We start from the raw sequence: 27,663 nt of genomic DNA, 5'->3' as shown, positions 1-27,663 counted from the left end.
ATATGGGGACGAAGTCCCCAATAACAGTAGAAAATTCAATAAAAAAAAAAATTCGGGAAAATTTCCCGAATTTTTCATTGTACTAATGAACTCAAAATCGTTCAATTTTTTTTATGTCATGTTTTTAAATCCCGGACCTGCGCAGAAATGTACAATATACTTCCTTTTTCCGGTCTCGTTTGTATGAAACTTTGAGTAAAATATATATTTATCAGTCTAGTATAAAATAGGAAGAAACGCGCAATACCAATTTCATTTTTAATAATTCCTTGATATGAAAAAAACGTTACCTAATGATAGCGTTTCTTTGTTTACATTGCATATGACGTCATAATTTAAATAACGTCACAACTAAAATCCCTAACAACAGAACCAAACTCGGAAACGTTACGGTATTTCCGTTTCTTTTTTTTTTTTTTTGACAAATAATTAAGTTACAAAAAAATAATTCATACAGACTTCGTCCCCATTTACAGGTAATGCCTGCCTCATATTACATATGACTAGTCAGCATTAGTGCCATAACAGGTCACCAGTAATGCCTGAATAGCATAAGTTCTATACATTGTGTAACTTAAAATTTAGGAAATGTAATAGTTTTTTGTTGTTGTTTGTTCTTCCTTGTCAACATTGTAAATTGCCTTTAACTGGTTCACAGGATTGTTGACTTGTAATTGAAATTAAAGGTATATCCTTCAACTCACGATGTTTGTAAGTATACAAAGTGAATCATTGTTAAAAATAGTTATTCTGTAATTTCCATGAAGTATGTCTTACCCTTCAATGCCTGTTGTATCGACTGTTCCAGCCAATGAAACACATTCAACGATCTGAAATAGAAACAGAAAAGAGTGAAGTTTGTGTATGTTTTATTCTTATCCTTCCAACCAAATTTACAAGAGCCTCTCTTACCCTCCAAGTTCCAAAATATTTGTCGAACTGATCCGACACACCAAGAGTCGCCATGTTGATGTTTACAAACAGCTCTCTCTAGAGTTTTCATATCTTACATTCTTAGTTCATAGTCTTCCGAAAGCTATGTACTTCCGGAAATAAAAGTACACTCGACCTTTCCTCCACACAAGCTGATATATAGATATGAGGGTCTTGTATTGATGATTCCTCATTTTTTATTTATTTTGACTCATTTTCTAGCTTTATTATTTTTTTGCCATGATCAGTCTCTATTCTTTAAACCCACTCTAGCATTCATAGTACTTGAGTTGTATAAAACCGGGTTTTTAAAACAAAAAATCATACTATCAAATGTTTATATTTTGTAGCTATTTTTTTTCAATTTGTGCAAAATAAGGGGCAACTATAAGTGAAACGAGGGTATGGAATGGGTCCTTTATTTCTTTATTCTATAACTTTTTCGAACATTATTTTGTCCGTTATAGTATTCTTTACAGTATATATCACTGAATGCCTCATGATTTTCCATTTCTTTATATTCTTTCTCTGTTTTTTTTTCTTTTCCAGTTATTCTCACTTTCATACTTTGAAGCAAGTTAGCAAATTTTATATAATTATCATTTAAATTGTTTTAATCTAGAGGTTTTAATCATATACAATTTAAATCATTTTGAAAAGTAGTGAACCGGCAAATACTAATCATATATTCATACATAACAAGTGTGGACACAGATGAGTGTTGGTAATAATTTCTGCATTTGTGCCTGCAGTTTTGCTTTTATGTGTGAAATTGGTTCTGATAAGAAGCTGTTTATGTATGATTATTGGAAGGTTTGTTCGTTGAACATGTTCCATGTTGATGCACACCTTGTTTATCCATACATATTGAAAAAAGTGGGATTGACTCAATTCAACAGTGACTGATCTGTGAATCATCAAACATATATTGAAAAGTATCAATCTAATCAACTTATCTTGTATTAGAAATAATTTGTATAGGCTGTGCATGGTGTTTGTTTGGTGATCATTTTGTGATACATGTAATAAAATTTATAATGGAAATGGGGAATATTTCAAAGAGACAACAACCCGACCAAAGAGCATAAAACAACCCAAGGTCAACAATGGGAACTCAACACAGCGAGAAAATACCGCAACAGAAGGCGGCTTTCATCTGCCCAATTAACAAAATTGTTTACTAGTTCAGTAAAAATTAAAATAACACTTAACTTTAAAAGATATAAGAGAACTAAAAAAAAATGTTTAAATCAAGACTAACCGACTTGCGACGGGGTTAAACAGGGCGTTTGACATTTGCGCCGATTTTTTAAATTGTCATTCTTTCATTTGCGCCAATTTTATATTTGCTCCTAATTGCATTGGCAGCTTAACACAGGTGATTAAATACTTGTACATGTAGTACTATTCTTTGAAGGTATATTGGTAATATTTGGTTATAAACGTTGTTTAATTATGTTTAAGTTAAGAAAAGCCAGAGAAAAAACTAATTGACTCCGTTATTGACAATTATGACAAATATAGAAAAGACGAAATCACAAGAAAGGAAAATATTAGATGTGTTGCCTATAAATACTCTGCAAGAACGTTAACAGATTTATGATTTTAATGTTACCGTTTTTATGGATTTTAATGTTGTAAATAGATTGTTAATTTATCATTAGGTTTTTACTTCTTTATTTTAAAGTATGTAAACATAGTGCGTTTACATTGACTTATCCTGCTTGACATCCTACTTCCACCTCCCGTGGTGAGCAGAGGACAACAGACATATACATGTTATGGTTGACAATTTATATCATTTTGTACAACTGGTTAACGGTAGAGGTCAATAAGGATAAATGAAAATTAACATTCACCTGTAATTTACCAGTAAAAAATCGGCGCAAATGAAAAGAAAAATCGGCGCAAATGAAATGCAGATCGGCCGATGCAAAACGCCGGTTAAACATGTTTTGTGAGTTCTCAACCCTCCCCTTTAACTTCAGTGTCACAAACTAAAATTAACCAAAAACAAAGAGATACAAGACAAACAAAGGCCACAGGCTCCTGACTTGGGACAGGCGCGAAAATGCGGGGGAACCAAAATGCGACGGGGTTGAACATGTTTTGTGAACTCTCAACCCTCTGGCTAATGTAAAATAAAACATACACACGGCAAAAGGCAAAGGAAAACTTATTTTAAAAGAAGGCTGAGACCGATGTCAGAATAGGAAACGGAAAAAACTAAGCGAAATGACAATGATACATAAATCAACATATGAATACTATCTTTTACTGACACGCCAGCTATATATAAATAGAAGATGTGGTATGATTACCAATGAGACATCTCTTCATAAGAGACCAACTGACAGAAATTAAACACTTTAGGTCACCGGTACTTCCTCCAACAATGACCAAAGTCCATACCTCATAGTCAGCTACCAAAGGCCCCGAAATGACAAATGTAAAACAATTCAAATGAGAAAACTAACGGCCTTATCAATGTACAAAAAAAAAATAACGAAAAAAAAACATGAAATACACCAATGTATATTCTTAAATTATCAAAACTAGTCAGTCAACTTTTATAACTTCCCAAGTGAAACAATGTGAACAATACATTTATGTGCATCCTAAAGTAAAATAACTACCGAAGCAAAAACCACAAAAGTTCATTTTAATAAGATGCAGTTTGCGCTTCACCATTGAGGAAATAGTTATGAAAACGAAAGTCTTGAAAAATAGTAATAAAACAATCCGTCCAATTGATATGAACGTCCATTTTAAATATAAAGTTTATCAGCTGTAAAACAAGGAAAGTACAAGGGTAATTTGTGAAGAGATTAGATTTTGTCCGATATTGTGTGTAAATACTAAAACTTCCTTTTATTGAGATAATAAAAAAATTATCAGGGCGTTATAAGATAAACATTAGTGGACCCTGTATGATGTGTATCAAATGATTAATAATCACACAAAAATCAAGCGTTCTTTACTGAGAGCGTACCTATCTAAAATGAATGAATGAATGGGGGGAAGTTGTATAACAATTTGTCATGCACATGACAGTGACCGGAGTCTATTACTATGACTTCTTGTATTATGTAACTTAAACTACATGTTGTTTGTTATGGAGATTGAATACACACCCATGCAATTGTTTTGTGTTACTTATAGTAATAAACGTTGCTTGAACTGCTAAATGTTCTTAGATATTTGATTTTGCAATTTTGCTGAGACATATATGTCATTAGTTTCTTCTCCAGCTAAATGGCAATCAAATGCAAACAAATTTATAAATTATTTATTGATTAGAGTAAAATGATTTCTATGTTTCTTTGTATCACATATTAAGCAATCATGTGAACATTCTTTCATACATTTTTTTGTATTCACAAATATCAACCGCTGAAGTGGCAATAATGTATTTAAATAACGGTGTCTAACAGGTTATTTGCAGTTTTAATCACATATTCAATGATAATGCACAAATAAGGGATTGATTTGTTATCAGAAACAGATAAAGCCAGAAAAGAATGTGCTCGCTACTGTTATCAGTTTATATAGAGTATTGTTGTTGTCTTTATTAGATTGTGGGATTTTCAGAAAGTCAGAGGAATGTTTCATTCAAATTAGTATTGGGAGGTATGTTATTGAGTTAATTCCTAGGCTATTATTTATGGGATGCTAAGAGGTAAGAAAACAACCACCACTTTAACACTAGAAGGTTTGACAAATTGTCAATAGCTAGTATATCTTCTTCAATATAAATAACAAGTACCACACCGAAAACCAAACACCATATATATCGTGTATCTTCTGTATGTGTTTTAACTACCATTTCGTCATAGAATTGAGGTAGAATTGACAGAAGTGCGAAGAAAGGAATGTCTTAAAAGATGTAATATCGAAAATCGTTTATCACAGACTTATTAGTTCCCAGTTCATCATCATAAGCAACCATTCGCAATACCAAAGGAAAAATGACGAAGCTCTCTCTTAAGATTCCACTTTCAAACCTTTACATATTTAAGGGAAATCAGTACACTTCCTCATTATATTGGCTGTTAATGATTTTGTAAAGATCAAGTTTTATGCTGAGTTCTAATGACAGTGACTTTTTGTTTAAATTATGTAACTTCAAAATTTAAAATTAACAATGTACAATGTTAAACCAAGTACACAACAAAAACTATGCTAGACATCAAGGAAATTGAAAAAAAATAAATCTAAAGCTAAGCAAGAAAGATAGCAATCTCCTAAGAACGATTATGACACCAACAAGTACGTCAACTTTGCCAATGTCTTCCAGATTCAAGCAACCAAACATTGATGAGCTTGGACCTGAACAAGAAATGAAAATTTATTCAAGACCCTTCTTCCAAAAACATGACAATTTCACCCTTTTTCATATCCAACAAACAAATAAGAGTTAGTCATGACTCACAAAAACAAACAATGAAATTAAGTTTGAAACGAAAAACGATGTCACAAGAGATATAGGTATGACATTTGAATCAAGCACTAGACACTTCTGCGGAAGACTCAGGTACTGATCTAGTGTATTCATCAAATTAGCTACATTTGTTTTGCATGATTGAAATACAGAAATGCTCAAGTCTTGTAAAACAATTTCGATGCCCCCATCTGAAGTTTAAAAAAATTATAAACCTCCTTTTAATAATAAAAAAACAACAACCCGCAAGCCCCCTCCTTAACCCCTAATGTTACTAATGAGCGGTGCCTTAGTCATAAAAAAAATCAAACTATCGTTACAAATACGTAAGTCAACCAAAGTCTTACCAAAAAGAAATGAAAGATACCACAGGGAAACTCATATGTCATAAATATACTGACTACGCCATGGCTAAGAAAAATAACGGCACACAAAACACAATATAGAAAATGAAAGACTGAGCAACACGAACCCCACCCAAAACTAAGGGTGATATATAATGTACTCCGGAAGGGTAAGCAGACCCTGTTCCAGCATATGGCACCCGTCTTGTTGCTCGTGTTAGTACAAACTAGCATTTCAGACTGAGAGTCAGTGTCAATAAGATGCAAATGATTACAAACAGGGGGGAATCTGAAGTTTACCCAGACCAAATACTGGAGTTTATAAGAAAACTATAATGAAATATAGTATGCACGATCCAAGTCTTCACTAGATTTAATTTGATATATAACCAAGAATGTATTATCAACCAAGAAACACGGTTTCTATCTCCACTAGCTGAAACTTGATGGACATTACATACTAATTGACACACTTGGCTATTGAAACACCCGTAAAAGGCTCTAGGTATAATTGATGTTCAAATCCAAACAACAGTCGGCAAGTCAGATGCAACATTTTATAACTTGGTTTATTTTATCGATGCTTTTTACACATTTCAGGGGAGCTGATTATATCAGTAAATAGTTAATATTAAGTATAACGGCCGATTATTAATGAAATTTTATTTTTTACATGCATGTAGCCAGAAAAAGTTCGTTGACATATTTTTTCTTCTTTTTATAAATTATTTACAAAAATGTTTGGTATACGTCTTTGACTGAATTTCACAGTACTAAAAAAGTGTTGTAGGTTGTAAAATTGGTCCATATATAGCAATATGTGACTTAATAATCTGTATTATTCTATATGTCCCTGATTATAGCTTGAAGGAACACACTTTTTTTATTATAATTTGGATAAGAACTACATTTTGGCAAAGTATGAGACAATTTTATTTGAGGTGAAATTAATTCAGTATATTGTTATTTCGATGTATGACTGATGTATGTGTGTACTGATGTATGTGTGTTGTATCATGCTTTTTGATGTTTATCGTACGAATGTTTGAGGTTTGTTTTTTTTGACCTAATTGAAAACTAGACAAGTTATAACTGATTTGGCCCTAACCCTCTTTTAATAAATTACTATTACACAATCTGTGTATATGTTTGTGGCAATAAGTGAAATTAGGCATTAAGCTTAAATCCTAGGCAATAAGCTAACGCCTAGGCAGTAATTTAAGTTTATTGCCTAAATGATGTTAGGCATTAGTCTTAAATCCTAGGATTTAAGCTTATATCCTGAAAAATGCGTGCAGCTAATGCCTAAAATATAAATGTGAGTAAATAAAAGTCATTTCTTCTTTTAAATAAAAATATATTTGTTACATGAAAACATAATGAGAACTGGGGACTGTTTATCAAAAATGTCCTTAGATCGGTCCTATAAGATATTCTTAGGACAGATATTATGATAAGGTTAGGACCGACTTACAACATGTTTCAGAATGCACATCAAAGCTATCTTAGGATTATCTTAGCTAGGATGTTCTAACCGCTGTTCTACGTTTTGGCGTAAAAGAAAATAGCAAATGAAAAAATGAAACATTGAATCAAATTTAACCGACAACTTTAATTTTGAATTAAAGGTGATAAATAGTTTTGATATCACATGATAATTGTACATTTCAACTCTTTGAAACAAAACATAAGTAAAAAATTATAATTACTTTTTATATTAGAATTGAACAAACCATGGAAGTATTATATCGAAACTAATTGTAAATATTTAAAATTAAATATATATAATCGGTAAAATAATTTAAAAATGTGAAAACTTTATAGAAATTTGTGTTAAAATCATTTTGTGTTCACAAGTTGTGTAACTGTTAACAGAGACAATATACTTTTACAATAAAAAAAAAATTGGAAACTGAATGGTGTGACGGCAAAAAAAAAAAAAATCTTAATTTAGTCTACTTTTGAAAAGTTCAAACTAACTCGACTAGTAAAATGTACACATTTTCAAATAAATATTATAATTATTATATAGAATCTCCCCCTTTTTTACTTGGATACAATCACTTTTTAAAAATCTGTTTAATAGTTTGTAATACCACAAAAACATGAAAAAAGTATGAGTTGATTCTATTTTTTACTGCTAAAATTATTAGATAAACTGCCAGAAGATCTGTCAAATGAATGTATATTTATACACGAAATATTAGAAACATAATTAAGAAAACACCAAATATGCATAATTCGGTAAATTCCAGAGTTCACTTTCTGCCTAAAATTATGTCGCGTCGGCAGTAGGATGATTAATCATCATCAGATTTCAGGAAATAAGCTTAATGCCTCAAAATTTCAGGCAATAACTGCATGCCTAGGCGTTAGCTTATTGCCCAGGATTTAGGCTTAATGCCTAATTTCACCTATTGCCGCTAACATATATATTGGCCGTTGTTGGTTATGAAATATTACAAGTTTCATATGGAATTTATTAAAATCGCATTTGAGTTCTTCAAAAAGAAGGTGCATTCAGTCGCAAAGCGAAGAAAGCAGAAAAAGTTAAAAGCCTTGATCCATCTCTAAAGACACTATCAGAACTTACAACAGACATAAGATCTACAACAGACAGACATTTTATCATTATGTCTCACAATGTACGACAAAATGAATAAATGTTATTTCTAAAGATCAAATTTAGCGTAATTCGTCGTTACACCATTTCCCTAGGACATGCATAAGGATACTTGAGGATCTATAATAAAAACAACAATTTATGTTGTATATACAAATCCTTGCCCGGGAGGAGGGTAATATAAGCCTCCTTAATGATTAATATAAGTGTTCTCGTGTAAACTTTAACGCTGGCCACAGACCACAATTAATTCCTCTATTAGTTCTTTAATATGAGTCAGGCATTACCTGTGAATGGGGACAAAGTCTGTAAAAATTAAAAGGAAGTAGATTTCTGAGTTTTGCGCAAATGCGGGAATTAAAAAAAGAGACAAACATTTTTTTTTTTAACTATTTTGAGTTCATTACTACATGGAAATTTTTTTTTTTTATTTATTTTTATTTTTTTACTTTAATAGGGGACATCATCCCCATATAACATTTTGTATCATTAAAAAAGTATCACCATGCACTTTTGTCAAATTTTTTGTGTGTGTAATGTTTAATTCTAGTCCAAATATATATCCAAAATTCAGAAAGATTGAAGCAATCACTTTGACAAATTTAGCCAATACACATCCATACCCCTATTGACAAGTCAAGAGATGTTCCTAAAACTGTAAATAATATGAGGCAGGCATAACCTGTGAATGGGAACGAAGTCTATGCATTATTTTTTTTAATTCAAACATATTGATAAATGAAACGGAAATACCGTAACGTTCCCGATTTTGGTTCTGTTGTTAGGGATTTAGCTGTGACGTTCTTTAAGGGAATACGATACAGTAGCAGGGGCAGATAATAACGTTTTCAAAACTGTTCATGTTGTTTTCGCGATGTTGGTAACCAGAACGTTGTAATTTCACGATGTTTCTAATCAGAACGTTAACATTTCGCGACTTTGCTTGAAAAGAAGTCATATTTCGCAGAATATTCACTGACGTCATAAATTTCGATTGCGCGAATTTCAAAAAAGTACCTGCTAAAAAAGTGGTTATGCCGTTTCTAAAAGGCGGAGAAATCCGCCGAAAAGCAGTGAGATTAAAGGAAATACAATAAATCAAATACAATTTTGCATGACGAAATTGAAGAAATGGTGATAGACACAGAAGAGAGTACTGACAGTATAACATGGAAAGACGGAAGAAGAATTGTGGAGCTTTTTAGTCTGGCACTGAATAACTGCCAAAACAGCACGGCCCAGCGGAATCTGCTTAACGTAGAGAAAGAAAAATTTCAAGGAATTGGGGTCTATCTTACTATTCGTTGCTTAAACTGTAACATGCTGAAAAACATTTAACCAATAACACAATTCGGAACAAAACGACCTGCAATATTTAATAATGAGTATTGGTAGCTGCTTAACATCCAGCGGCAAATATATAATTGCATATTTATGACATTCAAATGTTATTTTAATGAAACTTAAAGAATGAGAAAACTAAACGTATGAACCCGTGATTAATGAGAAAAATTTAACAAAATGTATGGCGCGTAGGGTGACCGAATCGGGTTTGGTGTTGAAATCCATACACAAAAGGCATAACTACGGCGTGTTGTACAGCTGTGCAATATTTTTCATGACTAGAACAGTTATTTTCAATTATTGATAATGAATTCGAAGTAAACAATACTATCTTGAATTGAAAAACATCAGAATCAAAATAGTTAAGTTTGTGTCTTTTTTTCTTTTCTTGTTTAGCATTTGGCAGCCTCCAAATTTTACGGAGAATTGTCATTGTAAGGCCAAATTTAGTGTAAACATATTTTATTAATTATATTCAGGTACATACATAGGCATTTACATAATAATACATGTGAAATAATTAATAGGATCCAGAAACAAGCTCTTAGCTTATATTAATCCGTTTCCTAATAAGAACATTTCATATTTAACAGACTATCAATGAAATAACAAAACCGACTGCATGTGCGAGACCCTCATTGGTGGACAAGGTCGCATAACACCCCTATTCGTAAATAAAATAATAAATAAAGAGAGTGTCTCATCCTGTTCTAGACTTGAAATTGGTACATAAAAAAAAATAGCCGATTTTAATTCGGATATTTTAAAAACATATAATATTGTATGTGTATGTAGAAAAACTGTCAATAAAAGTCCATTAAAAAAATTTAAAAAAAAAATATATTTGTGTCGTTTTTGGTTTGAATTTAAGCAAAATATTACCAATAGATGCAGAATTGTCACACGTTAGTTTGTTTGTAATTAGTTGTATTCTTTTTGTATATGACACTGGATGTAATAGACCAAAACAAGAAAACGCCCGTTCAAATGCTGTTAAAAGGGCTTGTAATTAAATGGTGTCTTTTGGTATCATGTTCATCATATTTGTATTTTGTTCATTGTTTTGTACTTAAATCAGGTCGTAAGTTTCCCGTTTGAGTTGTTTTGCATTTGTCATGTAGGGGCCTTTCATAGCTTACTATGCAGTATGGGTTTTACTGATTGTTGAAGGCCGTCCGATGTACTATAGTTGTTTAGCCATTTGGTTTCTGATTGAGATTTGCCTCATTGGTAATCATACCACGTCTACTTATTTGTATAAGCATGTCCCTATTGTACTTCAATGTATTGAGAGATAAAAATTGAAGTATCGGCAAATGTATACTAATTGCAGACAGACAGATAAGAAAGTGTACACACGTTAAAACTCGTCGTATAGTTAGACGATCGAACAGACGAACAAAGTGTTTTCAATATAGCTCTACTTCTAGACAAACAAATACGCCAATATTCATACGTATACGCCGTAAAAAAGGTTATGTAACTTATCTATTGATAAAGACATCGTTCAATATTATTCTCTTATACCGGCTACTGTACTTCCTATGAAATAGTATATTACAACTTCATTTTCGGTCGATTTAGGCAATAATGGCATGATTTAAATTGCACAAAACAGCTCTTATTATAAAACAAGAAGTACTGATTATAATTCAAATTTGAAAGATGACTATCTTTCGATTGTAAAAAAAAGAAAATCAAAGTACGTCGGAACCTTTTAAAGTTGACGATACGGTATCGGTTTTGTCATTGTTGAAGGTTGTACTGTTGTCAATTTATGGTATCGCCTCACTTAATGTATAGTTGGTTCACATTTTGTCATGTCAATAATGTTATCTATCCCCTTACAGTACATGAAGCAATTTAGAACTAATGTCGGACGGAGATGCACCTTTATACTTCTATCAGATTTTCTTTTTTGCCGTATATCTGATAAAGCAATCTGCTAGAATCATTTTTATAGTCTTTTTTTTTTATATTATGAAAAGGTTCCTGTCCAAATTTCGTTTCGTAAATGTTTAGCAAAAATATTTTTCCATTTTATGATTAACCATCTTATAAATTTTTGTATGAACGCTTTGAAAAACACCTGCATATACTTGACATCGAACTCGTGTACGGCGGGAATGATTACACGACGTTGTTGCGATTAAAACTTAATTTAACGTAATTTAGTGCCATACTGACAGACGTCGTAAAAAATTAAGGTATATGGCTTTTATTGAAAAAACAAGCACATGGACCCCAATTTTTTTCTTTTGCAATCAATCAAGTACTGTTTCAAGAACATTCCGCCAAAATTTCAGGAAAAAATCAACGATCAAATTTTTTCTGCACTTCCGAAAAGACACAAAAATATGGTCAATTTCTTTATTTCGGATATAGCAATCAAAATCCGGAACATGATGATTTGATTTAACCTTATACTTGTTTCAGTATGTTGATGCCATAAATCAAGGGAATATTTTACAAAAAACCCGGTTAAGTTATGACTTTTCGTTCAAAAGTATTGTTACTTTCTTTAAGAGTCATTATTAATGAAATTTCAGGGATTTTCTCCCAAATATGCAAATTTCGAACCAAATTATCTCAAAAAGTAAGTCATGAAGGTACTTTTTTCTTTGCATATTTGAAAAGTACATATTGAAATTGACCTTCTATCAAAATTTTAAGAAAAAATCAACGAGGGATCTCTACTGTATCGTATGCCCTTAAGTTATGACGTCATATTCAATGTAGACAAAAGAAACGCTTTCATCAGGTAACGTTTTTTTCATACCAAACAATTATTAAAAATGAATTTGTATTGAGTTCCAATCTTATATTTTACTAGACTGATAAATATATTATATTTTATTCAAAGTCTCATGCAAACAAGACCGGAAAAGGAGGTAGATTTCTGCGCGAATTTGGGAAAAACCGGAACAGGAAGTAGATCTGAAAAAAAAATTTGACCATTTTGAGTTCATTAGTAGAATGAAAAATTCGGGAAATTTTCCCGATTTTTAAATTTAAAAAAAATAAATTTCTACCATAATTGGGGACTTCGTCCCCATATTACCTTTTTGCACTTGGCCTAATCACTCATTCCATATCAAAATCAGTTTAAATACAACATCCAAAAATTTATTTCACTTCTTCTTTCATTTCCATAAAAAAAATCTAAGAAATGAGTGAGGAAGGGAAAGAAAAAAATTAAGGAAAAATACACTCTAATTCAAAAGGAACTATATTTGTGGACAACGGAAAGCGGGGTCATTAATTGTGGTCTTGGGCATATAAGGAGCCTAAAACTTGACCAATTCTAATAAAACTTGGCATGTTTTAAGCTTAGTGTATTATAAAACAGTTTACAAAGTTTCAAAGCCATGTGATACCAAATAAAAAAAATGTGGTATTTTTTATATCTGAACTTTGGGTGCTGAATTGTGGCGTTGAATTAGAACAATTTCAACTATCAAATTTGAGCTTCTAAAAACCAAAAGATACCAAAACTTACACTTTTAATGTCTCTATGTATAAGTTATAATCTGTTAAAAGCAACAGATAGCATACTTCATGTATCAGACTTATAAAAAATGTCAAGAGGTTAATTTTATATGAGCCTGTGCCAAAAAATAGAGGTTTTCAAATGAAGTGAGGCCTTATATGAAATGTAATATTTTTCTCTTACCACAATTTTCTGAAATTGTTAAGTTATCAAAAAAACTTTAACATGTTATAAATGTACTTTTAATGGAAATATAAGTTTCAAATAATAAAACACATGTGGATAAAATGGTCTTCAGCAATGTCAAGCTTAAAAATACAGGTTGTCAATTTAAGCCGTTCCCCACATTTGCATATTGAAGGGCATATAAATGATATGGGAGATGGAAATATGCTTCTTATTGCTCAAATCTTTGCTTAGATATGATAAAACATGGAGCCTGGATGTTACAGGACTGTCACTTTCAACTATTTATGTAGACAGTATGGTCATTAATTGTGGTCTTGGGCCCACTGACAGTAGCAATCTTAAGCAAGGCACAGGTTCCCATAAAACCCCTTACAAAGTTTTTAATTACCTTTTACAAACGTATATATAAGTATATGAGGTATCAGGTCTGTTCGCACTGGTTACATATTTGACCTGGGTCCGTTCACCCTGCGTTTGTTAGCCAATAGAGTCCATTCACTCTGGATTTGTTCTGCCTTCTTTTATTAAAATATGTTATTACATGTATTACGGTTATTGAAGTTTACATGTAATAAACTTATTCAGATATTTATGTGACATGATTGCTTCCCTTAGAACATGTTGTAGATACTTAGTTAGCTTTAAGCGGTTGAGCTAAGGAAGTACTTCTTTCACTAGCTCAGTTGGTTAACACGCTACCTTATAACACAGAGGTCCCGGGTTCGAGTCCCAGTGGAGTCATGTGATTTTGCAAGAAGAATCATGCTCTCCAGTTACATTGGCGCCCAACTGAAAAATCCACGGTAGTTAGAGTGGAATTCTAGCATGGGTAGGTTTGTGTAAGAGTCATCATGGTATGATGACACCTGAGGTGGTGGAAGTGTGACGGGATTGCTTCCCATAGAACATGTTGTAGATACTTAGTCAGCTTTAAGCAGTTGAGCTAAGGAAGTACTTCTTTAGCTCAGTCGGTTAACACACTGCCTTGTAACACAGAGGTCCTGGGTTCGAGTCCCGATGGAGACATGCCATTTTGTAAGAAGAATCCTGCTCTCCGGTTACATTTATATGGGATAAAATCGCAGAATTCATGAAAAAAATACATGGAATGATTTTGAAGTTAATGGCTTGTTTTGGAACATTAATTGTTCATATTAAATGATAGTTCTCACTGATGATTGTAATATTCATAATTGTCTCTAATGGATTTATGATAAAAACAACAATTTATTTTGATAAACTAGTCAGCTTGGAATAGAAAGGTAATTATTCATTTGGTTGCAGCAATACAAATATTTAGCGATTTTTTTTCCGGCAAACTTTAACATACTCTGTTTGAATAAAGAACATTTTGCAACTAGACAACAATGCCCAAACAAATCAGGGCAAATAGACCCTTGGCATACAGGTATTAGGGCGAACAGGTACCAGGGCAAACGGACCCAGATTCAGTATATGACATATCCTAACAATGACATGACTTGCATTTTCATTTAAACATGCCACATACATTGTACTAACAAACTTTTTTGTGACACATTTTAAAATGATATATGCAGTTTTAAACATTTTTAAGAATAAAGTCTTTCTTTTCTTTTCAGATTTTAAAGAAAAAACACAAAAGAAAGCATGTTAAGAAATTGGATTTTCATATTTATAGCAGGTTAGTTTAATTTGCCTCTGAGATGAAAGTTTCTGAATGCAAATTTATGAATAACAATCTGGTGCAAGAAAAAAACTATTTGTATACAACTTTACATTTTACAGAGAAGAAGATCTGGACACTTTATAAGTTTATACTGGTCTACAGGTTGCATTTCTGTAAATATTGACAATGCAATTTCCCATAGGAACTCCTTTTACGGCTAAAACTGTACCAATTTTACTATGAAGTTTTGAAAAAAATCTTATCCTAGAATTGAAAGTTCATATGCACCACAATTTTTTTCAAAGGTCAAAATATAGGGCTGTGCGGCATATTTTCAACGTTTATATGCCCTGAACTTCTCAGAGTTTAAACTTACACTAATTTTCTTAACTACCCCTACCTCAAATGAAAGGTTACCACAGATTTCAATGTAAACAATATGCACGTGTTTAATTACTGGTAACATTCCCAAGTTCTGTCTCTGCGATATGGAACACAGAGAGTATAACTGGGAACCAGTATGTAAACAAAATCAATTTTCTATGAATATTCAATTACTCCCCAAAAGAGGCGTGTTTTGAGAAACAGCTGTATTTACAAAGTGCAACCTATAGAGACATTTATTCAAATAGAAAACTCTCTAAAATCAGTTTTTCTCACATTAATACTCATTTATCAGAATTAAAGTCTTAAAGAAATCACTGTGTATACTCTTAAGTTTTTCTTTACTATACATTTTATACCCCCTCCCCTGTTTCAATTTTTTAAAGAATTTGAAAACAAGACTTTAATGATTGCCAGCTTACCCTATTTGCATATTTTCTGATAAAAAAATGCCTAAAACCTGTTAAAAACTGTTTTTATAACATATTGAAAGCATATCAGAATATCACAATTGTAATGTTCAGCAGTCAATCATTACAACATTCAAGATTATATAAAGTATCCAATCCAGCCTCTATCTCCAGTCCACATCTTACTGTATGCCTATTTGTCAATTAAAGAACACATTTTCTGCCTCAAGTGGTCAATTTAGAATTCTTGTCACAACAGTATCATCTGTAACCATATATCTGACACAATTTAGCTACTATATATACTAGAAGTGTTCAAACAAAGCCATATTTGCAATAGTTGTATGTAAGCAGATACCAGTCTGAGATATAAATTCACTTAAAATGTTGTAGAGATGACTGCTAACATCTGATTTTTGCATAACTTCCAAGCATAGTTATTGTTTTCTATATCAAGAACTTTAAAATCATAAATTCATAGCATTTACAAGTTAAATTATTTGTTTTATGACCTAGGGGGTAGACAATTTGCTATGTTTTTTGCCCCCTGGGGCCTCAAATTTCCTAAATCATTCTGCTGTTTCTAGCAATTTGGAATATTTAGTACATATTCAGGATAGAACACACTATTGTAAGTTTTCTTGAGATATTTTTGTTTTTCTAGCTTGTATTTATTATGCCGTGGTGACAAAAAAGCAGACTTAGGTGTTGCGGCTTACTTTTGGGTTATCGAAAGGACACAAATACCCCATAAATAATATTCAGGAAGGATCTATGAGTTTCAATGACTGCGAAGAGTAAATATAAGCACTTCTTAACAATTTAACTTACAAATATGCAAATATTATGATTTAATTTTGTATCCAGGACTTTAAGTAAACTATGCATACTGTAAACTGTGAATTTATGCTGAGTCATCATATTTAAGGCCCAGGATTCTATCAATCTTCATTAAATATTTATAAAACTTCTTATTTCAGTTAATTTCTTAAAAATCTGTGAAATAAAGCAAATTTGGTTAAATTCTGAATGTTCCCCTTTTTCACCCTATATAGGTTGCATTTCTGTAAATATTGACAATGCAATTTCCCATAGGAACTCCTTTTACGGCTAAAACTGTACCAATTTTACTATGAAGTTTTGAAAAAAATCTTATCCTAGAATTGAAAGTTCATATGCACCACAATTTTTTTCAAATGTCAAAATATAGGGCTGTGCGGCATATTTTCAACGTTTATATGCCCTGAACTTCTCAGAGTTTAAACTTACACTAATTTTCTTAACTACACCTACCTCAAATGAAAGGTTACCACAGATTTCAATGTAAACAATATGCACGTGTTTATTTACTGGTAACATTCCCAAGTTCTGTCTCTGCGATATGGAACACAGAGAGTATAACTGGGAACCAGTATGTAAACAAAATCAATTTTCTATGAATATTCAATTACTCCCCAAAAGAGGCGTGTTTTGAGAAACAGCTGTATTTACAAAGTGCAACCTACAGATGTCTCATGTCACAAAGTTTTCTTCTGTCATATGTTCATTGTCCCTGACTTCATTTTCATGGTCCAGTGACTGCTTAAAAAAGATGTATGTTTTTTTTTTGTCATGGGAATTTTTCACTTATTATTAATAATAGGATAAATATATTAGTTATTTTGATTCCAAGCAATGATTACATATCTGTAAGATATCTGTATGTGTACTGGGCCTACATGGATCAGTGAATACAGTGATCAAGGTTGACTTTACCTGTTTAGATCTGTATCACAGATACTACAAGTACACACCCGTGATATCGCTGGTCCGTAACTGAATTAAAGTATACAACTATGCCTAAGCCTTATTTTAGTAATTGGTATTGTCATCTGATAAAGTCATGTCGATTATAAGATACACAGTATTCTCTGCTTTCAAATCTTTCTGTTTGAACCCGTCGACCTGGAACTTGTCAATTATTGGTAATATTAATTATTTGGAAAACAAAAGGTCCTGGCTATCCAGGAATGGAGTATTTTTTAATCAACATCATTGTCCCATATTAGTTATCTTAGAAAGTTTTGCTGATTGCTGAATAAAACTACAATAGGGAAAAACTTGACAAAGATTGAATTTAGTAGCGTCGGCCCTTTGATTATGACCTGTGTGTATAGCAAAATCCTAAATACACCGTTTGGTGGTGCGCCTGTCAAATGCGGAACGTACCCTTTTTGATTATGACCCGTGTATATAGCAAAATCCTAAATACACCGTTTGGTGGTGCGCCTGTCAAATGCGGAACGTACCCTTTGATTATGACCCGTGTATATAGCAAAATCCTAAATACACCGTTTGGTGGTGCGCCTGTCAAATGCGGAACGTACAGATAAGGTAATAGGTAACAGGTGAATATATTATTGGTATCGGTATCGGATTCGACCCGGAACTTGTTAATTATTGGCAATATTAATTATGTGGAAAACAAAAGGGTCTGGAGTGGTGTAATTTTTAATCTACACCATTGTCCTATATTAGCTATATATAGAGTTGAATTCTTTGATTTGTCGTTTTTACCCAATGACGGCTGACAAATTGGACCTCATAATTTTAGTATTATAGATAAGCAGATTAATTTTGACAAAAGCCAACATTTATTTGGTGTATGGCATGATATATCTGACTAGCATATTATATTATCTGATCTTGACTTCATTTTCATGATTCATTGGTCTATGTTAAGTTTCATTGTTTGGTCAGTTTCCTAAAAACAATAAGGAAAAGTTCAACTGTACTGGTGTATGGAGTGATTGAAATGTGAACATGTCTGCATGGGAATGGTTGACCTTATTGTAAAATAAGGCAAAAACTCTACCTTAAGACTTTCGACATTAAATCAATCATGATCAGTGAAGGAGCCCAGGCAATACATTTCAGCATGTGTACTCTTGTTGTAATAGCAATATTATGTTGAATATTATCACTAGTGTGGTTAGGATAAACATTATGGATTATAAAAGTGTAAACTTTTTGGAATGGACAACTACACAGATCTCAGATATCAGATATGCCAGAAATATCTAGGGTGTATAAGAAGATTTTTTTATCTCATTCACAAAACCTCAATAATGTCTCATAAGGCAATTACTGTGTGGCATAATACTAGTCTGGCCAACTTCATTTGAGCTTTACCTTATTTCAATGGTTATTAGTTAAAGTTTTTGTTGAGCCTGCGACTTTTGTTGCAGAAAGCTTGACATTGGGATAGTGATCAAGGGGCGACAGCGGCATTAGCTAACTTCTTAAAAGGTTTATATTTAGAAGGTGGAAGACCTGAATGCTTCATACTTTGTAAATGGATGCCTCATGTTACGAAGTTTCCGTCAGTCACATGTCCAATGTTCTTGTTCTCATTTTCATGGTTCAGTGACTACTTGAAAAAAAGATTTTTTTGTAATTTTAAATTCTCTCTTATTAAAAGTAAAAGGATAACTATATTTGGTATGTGCGTACCTTGCAAGGTCCTAATAATAATAATAATAATAATTCTTTATTTAAAGAGTGTTAGACAGTTAGCTATTAAGCTAATCTTCCCTGAGGCCGTCATGAAATACAATGAAATATAACAAACAGTTACAAAATATCAAACAGACACACATACATGAATAATGAAATAAAAATTTGTTATGAAATATACAATTTACAAAACAGGTTAAAGTTACAAATTCATATATGACATGTATAGTATTGGCATCAACAATATCATAAGTTTGAGTAAGTGTGTGAAAATTATTATGCATATAAAAAACGTGTTCCATCAAGTAATTTTTAAAATCTTTTTTGAATGAGCATGTCCGTCAGACAGTTTTCACTTGACCTCAACCTCATTTCATGGATCAGTGAACAAGGTTAAGTTTTGGTAGTCAAGTCTATATCTCAGATACTATAAGCAATAGGTCAAGTATATTCGGTGTATGGAAGTACTGTAAGGTGTGCATGTCCAACTGGCCGGTGTCGTCTGACCTTGACCTCATTTTTATGGTTCAGTGGTTATAGTTAAGTTTTTGTGTTTTGGTCTGTTTTTCTCAAACTTTATGCAATAGGTTTTCTATATTTGGTGTATGGAATGATTATAAGGTGTACATGTCTAGCTGGCAGGTGTCATCTGACCTTGACCTCATTTTCATGGTTCAGGTGTCAAAGTTGAGTTTTTGAGTTTTTGTCTTTTTTTCTAATACTATATGCAATAGGTCAACTATATTTGGTGTATGGAAATATGATCTATAAGTCAGTCACACAGGTTTTATTTGACCTTGACTTTATTTTCAAGATTCATTGCTCAGTATTAAGTTTTTGTGTTTTGGTCTGTTTTTCTTAAACTATAAGCAAAAGGTAAACTATTTTTGTTTTATGGAAGAATTGTTAGATATACATGATTGCCTAGCATGGTTCATCTGACCTTGACCTCATTTTCATAGTTCATTGATCAATGTTTAGTTTTCTTGGTTAATGTTTAGTTTATGAGACAGTTGTAATAAAGCTTTATATTAAGTCATATGAAACCTCAAATAAAAAAAATGATGCATATGTTTTTTTTATTTGAGGTTTCATATGACTTAATATAAAGCTTTATTACAACTGTCTCATAAACTAAACATTAACCAAGAATGGATAGTTTTCATTATTAAACTTACAGATACTTTTTTCTGAAGAAAATTCTTTAATTTGTCCACATCTAGAAGAAGTTTACTTTTTTTAATTGCTTGCTTCTAGGAAGCAATTGGCAGACATATTTTCCGTATGCAAAGTGACCTTAGCGTGAACCTTCTCGTAAAAATCCAGTGATCGCAACATGCATGGATCTGTCACTGAAATAAACTATATCTGATTGTACATATTAAACATGTTATCAATATCCATGCTTTTTTGTTGATTGTTTACTATAAGGTGACAATCGGTAAACTTCGGAGTCAAAACACGGCATTTAATGACCTGCCATATTTGTTAAATCTTAACAGACAGAGAGAAAAAAAAATGACAATTATACGATATATTTGCGTAAAAAATGATAAAATCGTACACAGAAGAGTCTGAGAAGACTAAGTTTATGATATACACATGCATTGGTTCAAGAATTGTATAAACATTATTTTTCACCAGTCACTCGTTTCATATGACTTTAAGTACTATCAACATAATATCAATGATTAGTAAAGAAGGCAAGACATTTCAGCATGTGCACTCTTGTTTTGGTTAGGTCTGTTTCTTAGATACTATAGCCAATATATGTTAACTTTATTTGTTGTATTACCTTTCTCTCTAAGACTTGCAAAAAATCAATCATAATAAGAAATGCAGGTGAGACATTTCACTGTGCACACTCTTGTTATATTTTGTTATCTCATCATTATATGAATTTGTTGTCAGGTTTGTGACAATATCAAGTTTGCAGTGCCATTTGGAAAAGAAGACAAGTTTTGTTAATTTTGTTCATTCCAAGATTTACCATTATGTTGTAAAGTCTTTCTTCAATTAAAAATTATAACCTTACATCATTGTACATTAATTAACAAAATGTTGTTTAAGTACATCTGACAAAGATACATACCTATTAAATTTATTGAACAATATTTTTTTACAGGATTGTTTGTAAAGCAATCTTCTTTTGGATCAGCCGAACCATTATTTCTCAATAGTTGTGGAGATTTGGGGAGAAAAGTTCCTAGAATTTTAGAAAATCAGCCAGTTGGTAAGTAAAGTCTTACACTACCTTAATGGACATGCACAAAGAGAATCATAATCTTGCTTAGTCTGAATAGATGATAAATACAAATTTCATTTGATTAAATATACAAAGTATTGAGTAATGATCAAGATTTTAGATTTAAGCTTTACTGTTAAAAATTAAGTGGTTAAATTTAACTGTTTTGAATCCAATAAACAGTGGCAGATCCAGAAATTTTCATAAGTGGGGGCTCACTGACTGCCTAAGAGGGCATGCTTCAGTGATACCCTATAAATCCGCCTCTGATAAAAAAGCCAGACAATGTAACAATTGGATAGGTTTATCTAGCAGATAATTCTTTTGAACAACAGGTCCAAATTATTGGATATGCAAAATGATGCCTGTAGATGAAAATGAGAATATGCTAAATGCATAAATATCTACATAACATAGTTAATCATAGTGTAAGAAAGATTTTGATGCTTTTTATCAGCAAGGTTGTTGGGTGGTGTACCAAATTTAGAAATAGTAATTAAATGCAAATTAATACATGCATTCTTTGCTGTAAAAAAAATCAACATATGACACCTTCTATGCTAACTGTTTTTTTAACTTATGGGAGTGCAATACATTTAGAATAAATGTAGGCAATAAACAGATTTAGTTTAAAGCAGACCTTTGATTGCTTCTTTTATATATTTCACCATTTTTATATACTCTAGATGATTTAGAGCTTGATATTTAGTGTAAATACTTATCTATTGTTGAAAACTGTTTGTTACTTTCTAGATATTTTTTTTTGGTCATAGGGTTGTTGTTCCTATTGACATATACCCCAGATATTCCCTTTAAGCTCACCTGGCCCACGGGCAAAGTTAGCTATTCTCATCACTTGTCCATTAACTTTTACTAAAATGTTCTCCTCTAAAACTACTTGCTATTATAAAACTAAATGTTGCAACAATCTTCATTATGTTGTTAACATTTATAATATTCAAAATTGACAACAACACTCCAAATGGTCTGCAATTTTGTTATTTAAGGTCTACCAAAGTAGCCACTTCAGGGACTCTACCAAAATGATTTCACAGGCATTGGTTCACCAAAAACAGAGTTTTACGAACATTTATGTTTAAAATTTTGTCAGATAACCCGTTGTGCCAATCAATATGGCCAACATGACTTCTTACCTTTAAATAATGATATTTACCAATTTTTTTGTAAGAAAATTTGATGCATAATCATTATTTAAAAGAAAATATAAGTATTCTGTAAACAGGAAGTTGATGAGCTATGATCTTGAAAATGCATCACATGATAAAGCATGCTTGCATGAAGGTTGATACCATATAACAGGAAGGTCTGATTTGTAATTCCTGAGGAATGACATTGACCCAATGGTTGTAAATAAACTCACCAGTGATCATAGATACCAAGATTAAAATTAAGAAAAAAATTCCAAAGATGTAGGTAAATGCTGGGTACAGGAAGATTATTTTTATAATATTAACATATATTTACATCTTAATTATATGACTTTGAATAGCTTGCTGCCCCATGTTAAATTAAAAAAAATGATTTATCATCCATAGACAACTTAACCCGATTAATATACACACAAAGGCATGTAAATATTGACACACTTTTTAATTATAATCAAACAATATATTTTTAAGGTACTGTCTTGTTCAATATAAGTGGAATTGGAGCTAAAGATCACTTTCAGATCATCAAAGATGAAAATGGATGCATCAGTGCAACAAAGGACAAATCAGGCTTTGGAATAGTATCAGTGAAGACAAAAATTGATTATGAACGTGTAGTGAGTTATCTTCCTTTCTTGGAACAGTATCAGAAATAAAATGAATAGATGTAAATTACATTTTGGCAAGGATGCAGGAGCCAAATTGTTCCACTTTGTTGTTTGTTCATCAGTCTGTCCGTCCAAAAGACCAAGGGTAGAAAACTTTTGTCGAAATTTTATTGGCTTCTATGAAAGGAAATTATTTAATATTTGGTCTGCAGCTTTATTATGTTGGAAATGTTTTTCATACATTTTACATTAATACTTTTTTTCTTATCTTTATGTTGAAAACAATTTAAAAATAACAAGGATTTTATAAGATTTTCAAGAAAAGCTTCTTAAACTGTATGTAATAAAATTATGAAAAGAAAAGTAGTGTTTAGCAGGGAATTTTTGTTAATGGCACCACATGGATTGTTACCAGAAGATTCTGAATATCTGGCAAAAATTCAGAAACAAGATTAACAAACATCCTTATTAGTAATTAAAACTTAAGTAATAAACAAAATTACTTTCAAAAAATGCTAATACAAATGTATAGTAATGATTTTTATCTTCTTTTTTTTTTCCAGAAAGATACTTATACTTTTGAAATCCAATGTCAGGTAGGTTAAACATTTACATTTTTTTCTCTGACTATTAATGTAAAAATATCAAACTGAACAGAAATATTTTCAATCTGACATTGTTAAAAAAAACAAACCGGAGCGACCAAAAATCATAATGGGAAGAAAGACAACACAAATTGTGCAAAAAAGATGAGAAGATTTTTTTTAACTACAATACCTTAAAAAAACTTTAAAAAAAATGAGACATGTATCTTAGATTTGTTATTTTCACCACTTGTTTTTTTGGGATACGATTGCTTTTAAGCAATCTGTAGACTTTTACCGTTGACTCAGGGCTCATTCCCTCACGTCAACCGTTTTATTCTAAACATTCAGCAACATCTCAGATTCTTATGATTGTCTTGCTTTAAAAGGTAAAAACAAGCAAAAGTATTGAACATAAACAACTTTCCTGTAATGTTCTTCTCATAATCTTCATGTTTGATTTTTCCCTTGACTTATATGCGTGTTTTTAACAACACGGAAAATCAGAATTAAGCAGTATTTATATTTAGTGTTTTTATAAATTTAGAAACACGTCAGAGGGAATTCCCCAGTTTTGATAAATGCGAGAGTTCTTTGAATTCCGATAATTCTATTTCTGTCATATAAGAACTGAAGTGGAGTTTTCTATATTTTACCGTTATGAAACTGATACTGTACTCTCATAAAGAAATTGAGACTCATTCATCATATCATAAATTCAAGGATTTGTATAGTAAGACTTACTATACAAATCCTCTGTGATAAATTTAATAAACGTTTTTGTTCCAAATCTCAAGTCGCGGGTTTGTTTATGTATTAATGCGCATGCGTATAGTTTTCTTGATTTCAAGGGGTATCAGATTGAGTGGTTGTTCTGGATTCCCCGCTTATTAATTAATTTGAAACTCATTGGATTCTTTCTATGTCTGCCTGCTATTGAGGGTTTAATATTGTTGTTGCATAATTTAAAATCATATGCATCATTTAAATTAAAATCTATGAAATTTTACCTATATCACCCCTTTAGCCGAAATTGAGTCTTCCATATTATCGTTTCGAGTTGTCTCCCTTTCAGAAGTATTTCCCGTCAAAATCGTCAAGAAAAAAATAACTCGTTAGATGTCGATAAACGTCGTATTATATTAAGAACAATCTCAATTTAAACAGAGGAGTGTGTACGGAAGGATTCATGTCCACTTACCCAAGGGAAATTAATAATTAAAGAGTTAGAAATGGGGTTCCTCCTAGAATTAACGGTGATAAGATACGAAGTGAATAGTCCGAGATTACTGGGTACAAGTCAAATCTGCACCTGGTCAAATCGGCACCCATAGAAAAAGTCGAATCGGCATCTAGTCAAATCGGCACCTATTTAAAAGTCAATTCGGCATCCAATAATATTTGATATAATATATGGGACTGGGAAATGGGGTTCCTCTTAGAATTAACGGTGATAAGATACGAAGTGAATAGTCCCGAGATTACTGGGTACAAGTCAAATCGGCACCTGGTCAAATCGGCACCTAGTTAAATCGGCATCTAGTCAAATCCGCACCTAGTTAAATCGGCATCTAGTCAAATCGGCACCTATTTAAAATTCAATTAGGCATCCAATAATACTTGATATAATATGTGGGACTGGGACTATTTAAGTTTGTAATTTAAGTATACTAGCATAAAAGTCCCCCACTGTTCCAGCTTGTCTGGCAAATCAGCCATCGGACATCAGAGTAATCTCGAACTATGAAGTGAAATACCTTCTCTCTCTCTCTCAGTGACTGCTGTGGAAAGTAAACTTGGAATTCACAGCACACAAATAAAACACAATAGGTACATTGCTCGTACACTTGTATCCGGGATTAGCTATTTTTAAAGTTGAGTGACTATTCAGATTTATATTACCTTTGCATGTGCAGTTGAATTAGTTTTGAAAATAACGACGTCGAAGTAAGGCGTCAAAGAAAAAAAAATACAGTAGCCTTTCAAGGCTTCAAAGAATAAAAATATAATAGCCTTCCAAGACGTCATAATTATTTGGACTATCAAGGCCAGCTAGGGCTGCCAAAAATGCGTGAGACTCACGCATGTTCATGCTTTTTTGCAGCAGTATCCTTAGATCAATTTTTTCCTCTTTGAACTGTTCTCTTTTGGCCGAATCTCACGAATTTGCTTAATGAAAAGTTGGCAGAACTGCTATACATGTGTCAATGAAAACTATATGGCAATCGTATCCCTCAGAGCATTCTGCTCTTTGATTTTTGATAGTCAAAGGATATAATACATAGTTTATTTAATATAGTAAATATATTATACATTTTTCATTTGTAATTTCAGGTTGCACATTATACAGTTATTCTAAAAGTGGTAAACATCATTGAGGAGAATTTAAGCTTTTCAAATGTGGTATACAACGTTTCAGTTAAAGAGGTATTGGTTATATAGTTACTGCCGAAATTCAACACTGAGGCTTTTTATTTGAATTGTTTTTCCCTGGACTATTTTTATATTTTTGTACTGCATAGATCAAACAGTGTGTGTTTAGATATAAGAAGATGTGGTATGAGTGCCAATGAGACAACTCACTATCCAAGTCACAGTTTATAAAAGTAAACCATTATAGGTCAAAGTACCGTCTTCAACACAGAGCCTTGAAAAGTCTATATTTAGGTACAAGGACACTGTTCCAAATCTTATATTAACCTCTTGCGATTTTTGCTGTATTGAATATAATGTTTTATCAAAAAGGATTTCCTATGCTTTTAGGGGCTGAGAAAACAGAAAATTTATAGTCATATAATAATCCTAAATGAGGTTCAGTCATGACACTAATAGATCCACACAAGGACTGAACACTTTAGTTTGCAGCAATCACATATTCAGCAACCAAACACTGCAAAAATCTCCAGGTTCTTTTTCTGTTGGGTAGGTACTTACTCTTAAAATTAATCATCTAAAAAAAAAATCTGAAAAGTCATGGTTTCTAGTTCAAGAAATATTTATAATATATTTTATTTCAGGATACGACTCCATCTTCAGTTATCTTACGTAATATAGAAGTGAGACTTGGAGATCCTGGAAACAATGGATTGAATCTTATTCGGTTTAAAGTAAAGAATCCTTATGTAAGTATTGGAGCCATACAGTTATTGTGACTTCAATTAGGATGAAATGTATAGAAGTTAGATTAACTTTGATCTTATTTGCTAAAACAGAGACGAAAAATTCCAAAGGGATTTAAAACTTCAAAGTTGAAGACAAACTGACAACATCTTAACAAAAACCAAAGAAGTGTCCATAGACAAATAACAGTCTATAAAACACAACATAAACACTAAAGGCTGAGCAGCATAAACCCCACAAAAAAATTAGTCATGATCTCAGGTAAACCAGTAGGGTAAGCAGATCCTGCTAAGCATGTGGCACCTATTTTGTTGCTCATGTAAGTACAAATTTGGTATTTGTCTAATTTAGTAATGTCACAAAAGAATAAAAAATATTTCATATAAATCTTTTTCAACTATCAACCCTCTATCAAGGAAATGACAATAAGAAATGTAAGCTCTGGAATAATGATTACTAGTAACTAGAAGATGTAAACCCCATGCTATAGTTTCCCATAATTGTTTAAGAGTCGTTTAAAGTAGAAGTATGCATTAAGTAAATCATAGATTTTAATTGGCCAAATTTTGAATATCTCCTCTGAAACTAGAAAGATAGTTTTTATGCCCCACCTACGATAGTAGAGGGGCATTATGT

At 32.0% G+C, this 27,663-nt stretch overlaps 2 protein-coding genes across 2 annotated transcripts in view; one reads left to right on the top strand and one right to left on the bottom strand.

Annotated features, from left to right (window-relative positions):
* The window catches only part of LOC139489523 (uncharacterized), a 38,284-nt gene extending 37,267 nt beyond the window's left edge, over positions 1–1,017 (bottom strand). The window contains exons 1-2 of the mRNA XM_071276017.1: positions 913–1,017; positions 778–830 (exon numbers count right to left, since the gene is read on the bottom strand). Of these exons, the coding sequence (XP_071132118.1) occupies positions 778–830; positions 913–966 (107 nt within the window). The 5' untranslated portion in view covers positions 967–1,017. The remainder of the gene's footprint in view (positions 1–777; positions 831–912) is intronic.
* Positions 1,018–4,449: 3,432 nt separating this feature from the next.
* Positions 4,450–27,663, top strand: part of LOC139489441 (protocadherin Fat 4-like) — an 89,067-nt gene continuing 65,853 nt past the window's right edge. The window contains exons 1-7 of the mRNA XM_071275765.1: positions 4,450–4,563; positions 14,966–15,027; positions 21,427–21,534; positions 23,187–23,332; positions 23,887–23,919; positions 26,242–26,334; positions 26,925–27,029. Coding sequence (XP_071131866.1) covers positions 14,994–15,027; positions 21,427–21,534; positions 23,187–23,332; positions 23,887–23,919; positions 26,242–26,334; positions 26,925–27,029 — 519 coding nt within the window. The 5' untranslated portion in view covers positions 4,450–4,563; positions 14,966–14,993. The remainder of the gene's footprint in view (positions 4,564–14,965; positions 15,028–21,426; positions 21,535–23,186; positions 23,333–23,886; positions 23,920–26,241; positions 26,335–26,924; positions 27,030–27,663) is intronic.

This window comes from Mytilus edulis, chromosome 9 (assembly GCF_963676685.1).
Source record: "Mytilus edulis chromosome 9, xbMytEdul2.2, whole genome shotgun sequence".
Taxonomy (NCBI): domain Eukaryota; kingdom Metazoa; phylum Mollusca; class Bivalvia; order Mytilida; family Mytilidae; genus Mytilus; species Mytilus edulis.
This window is presented reverse-complemented; position numbering and strand designations above follow the sequence as displayed.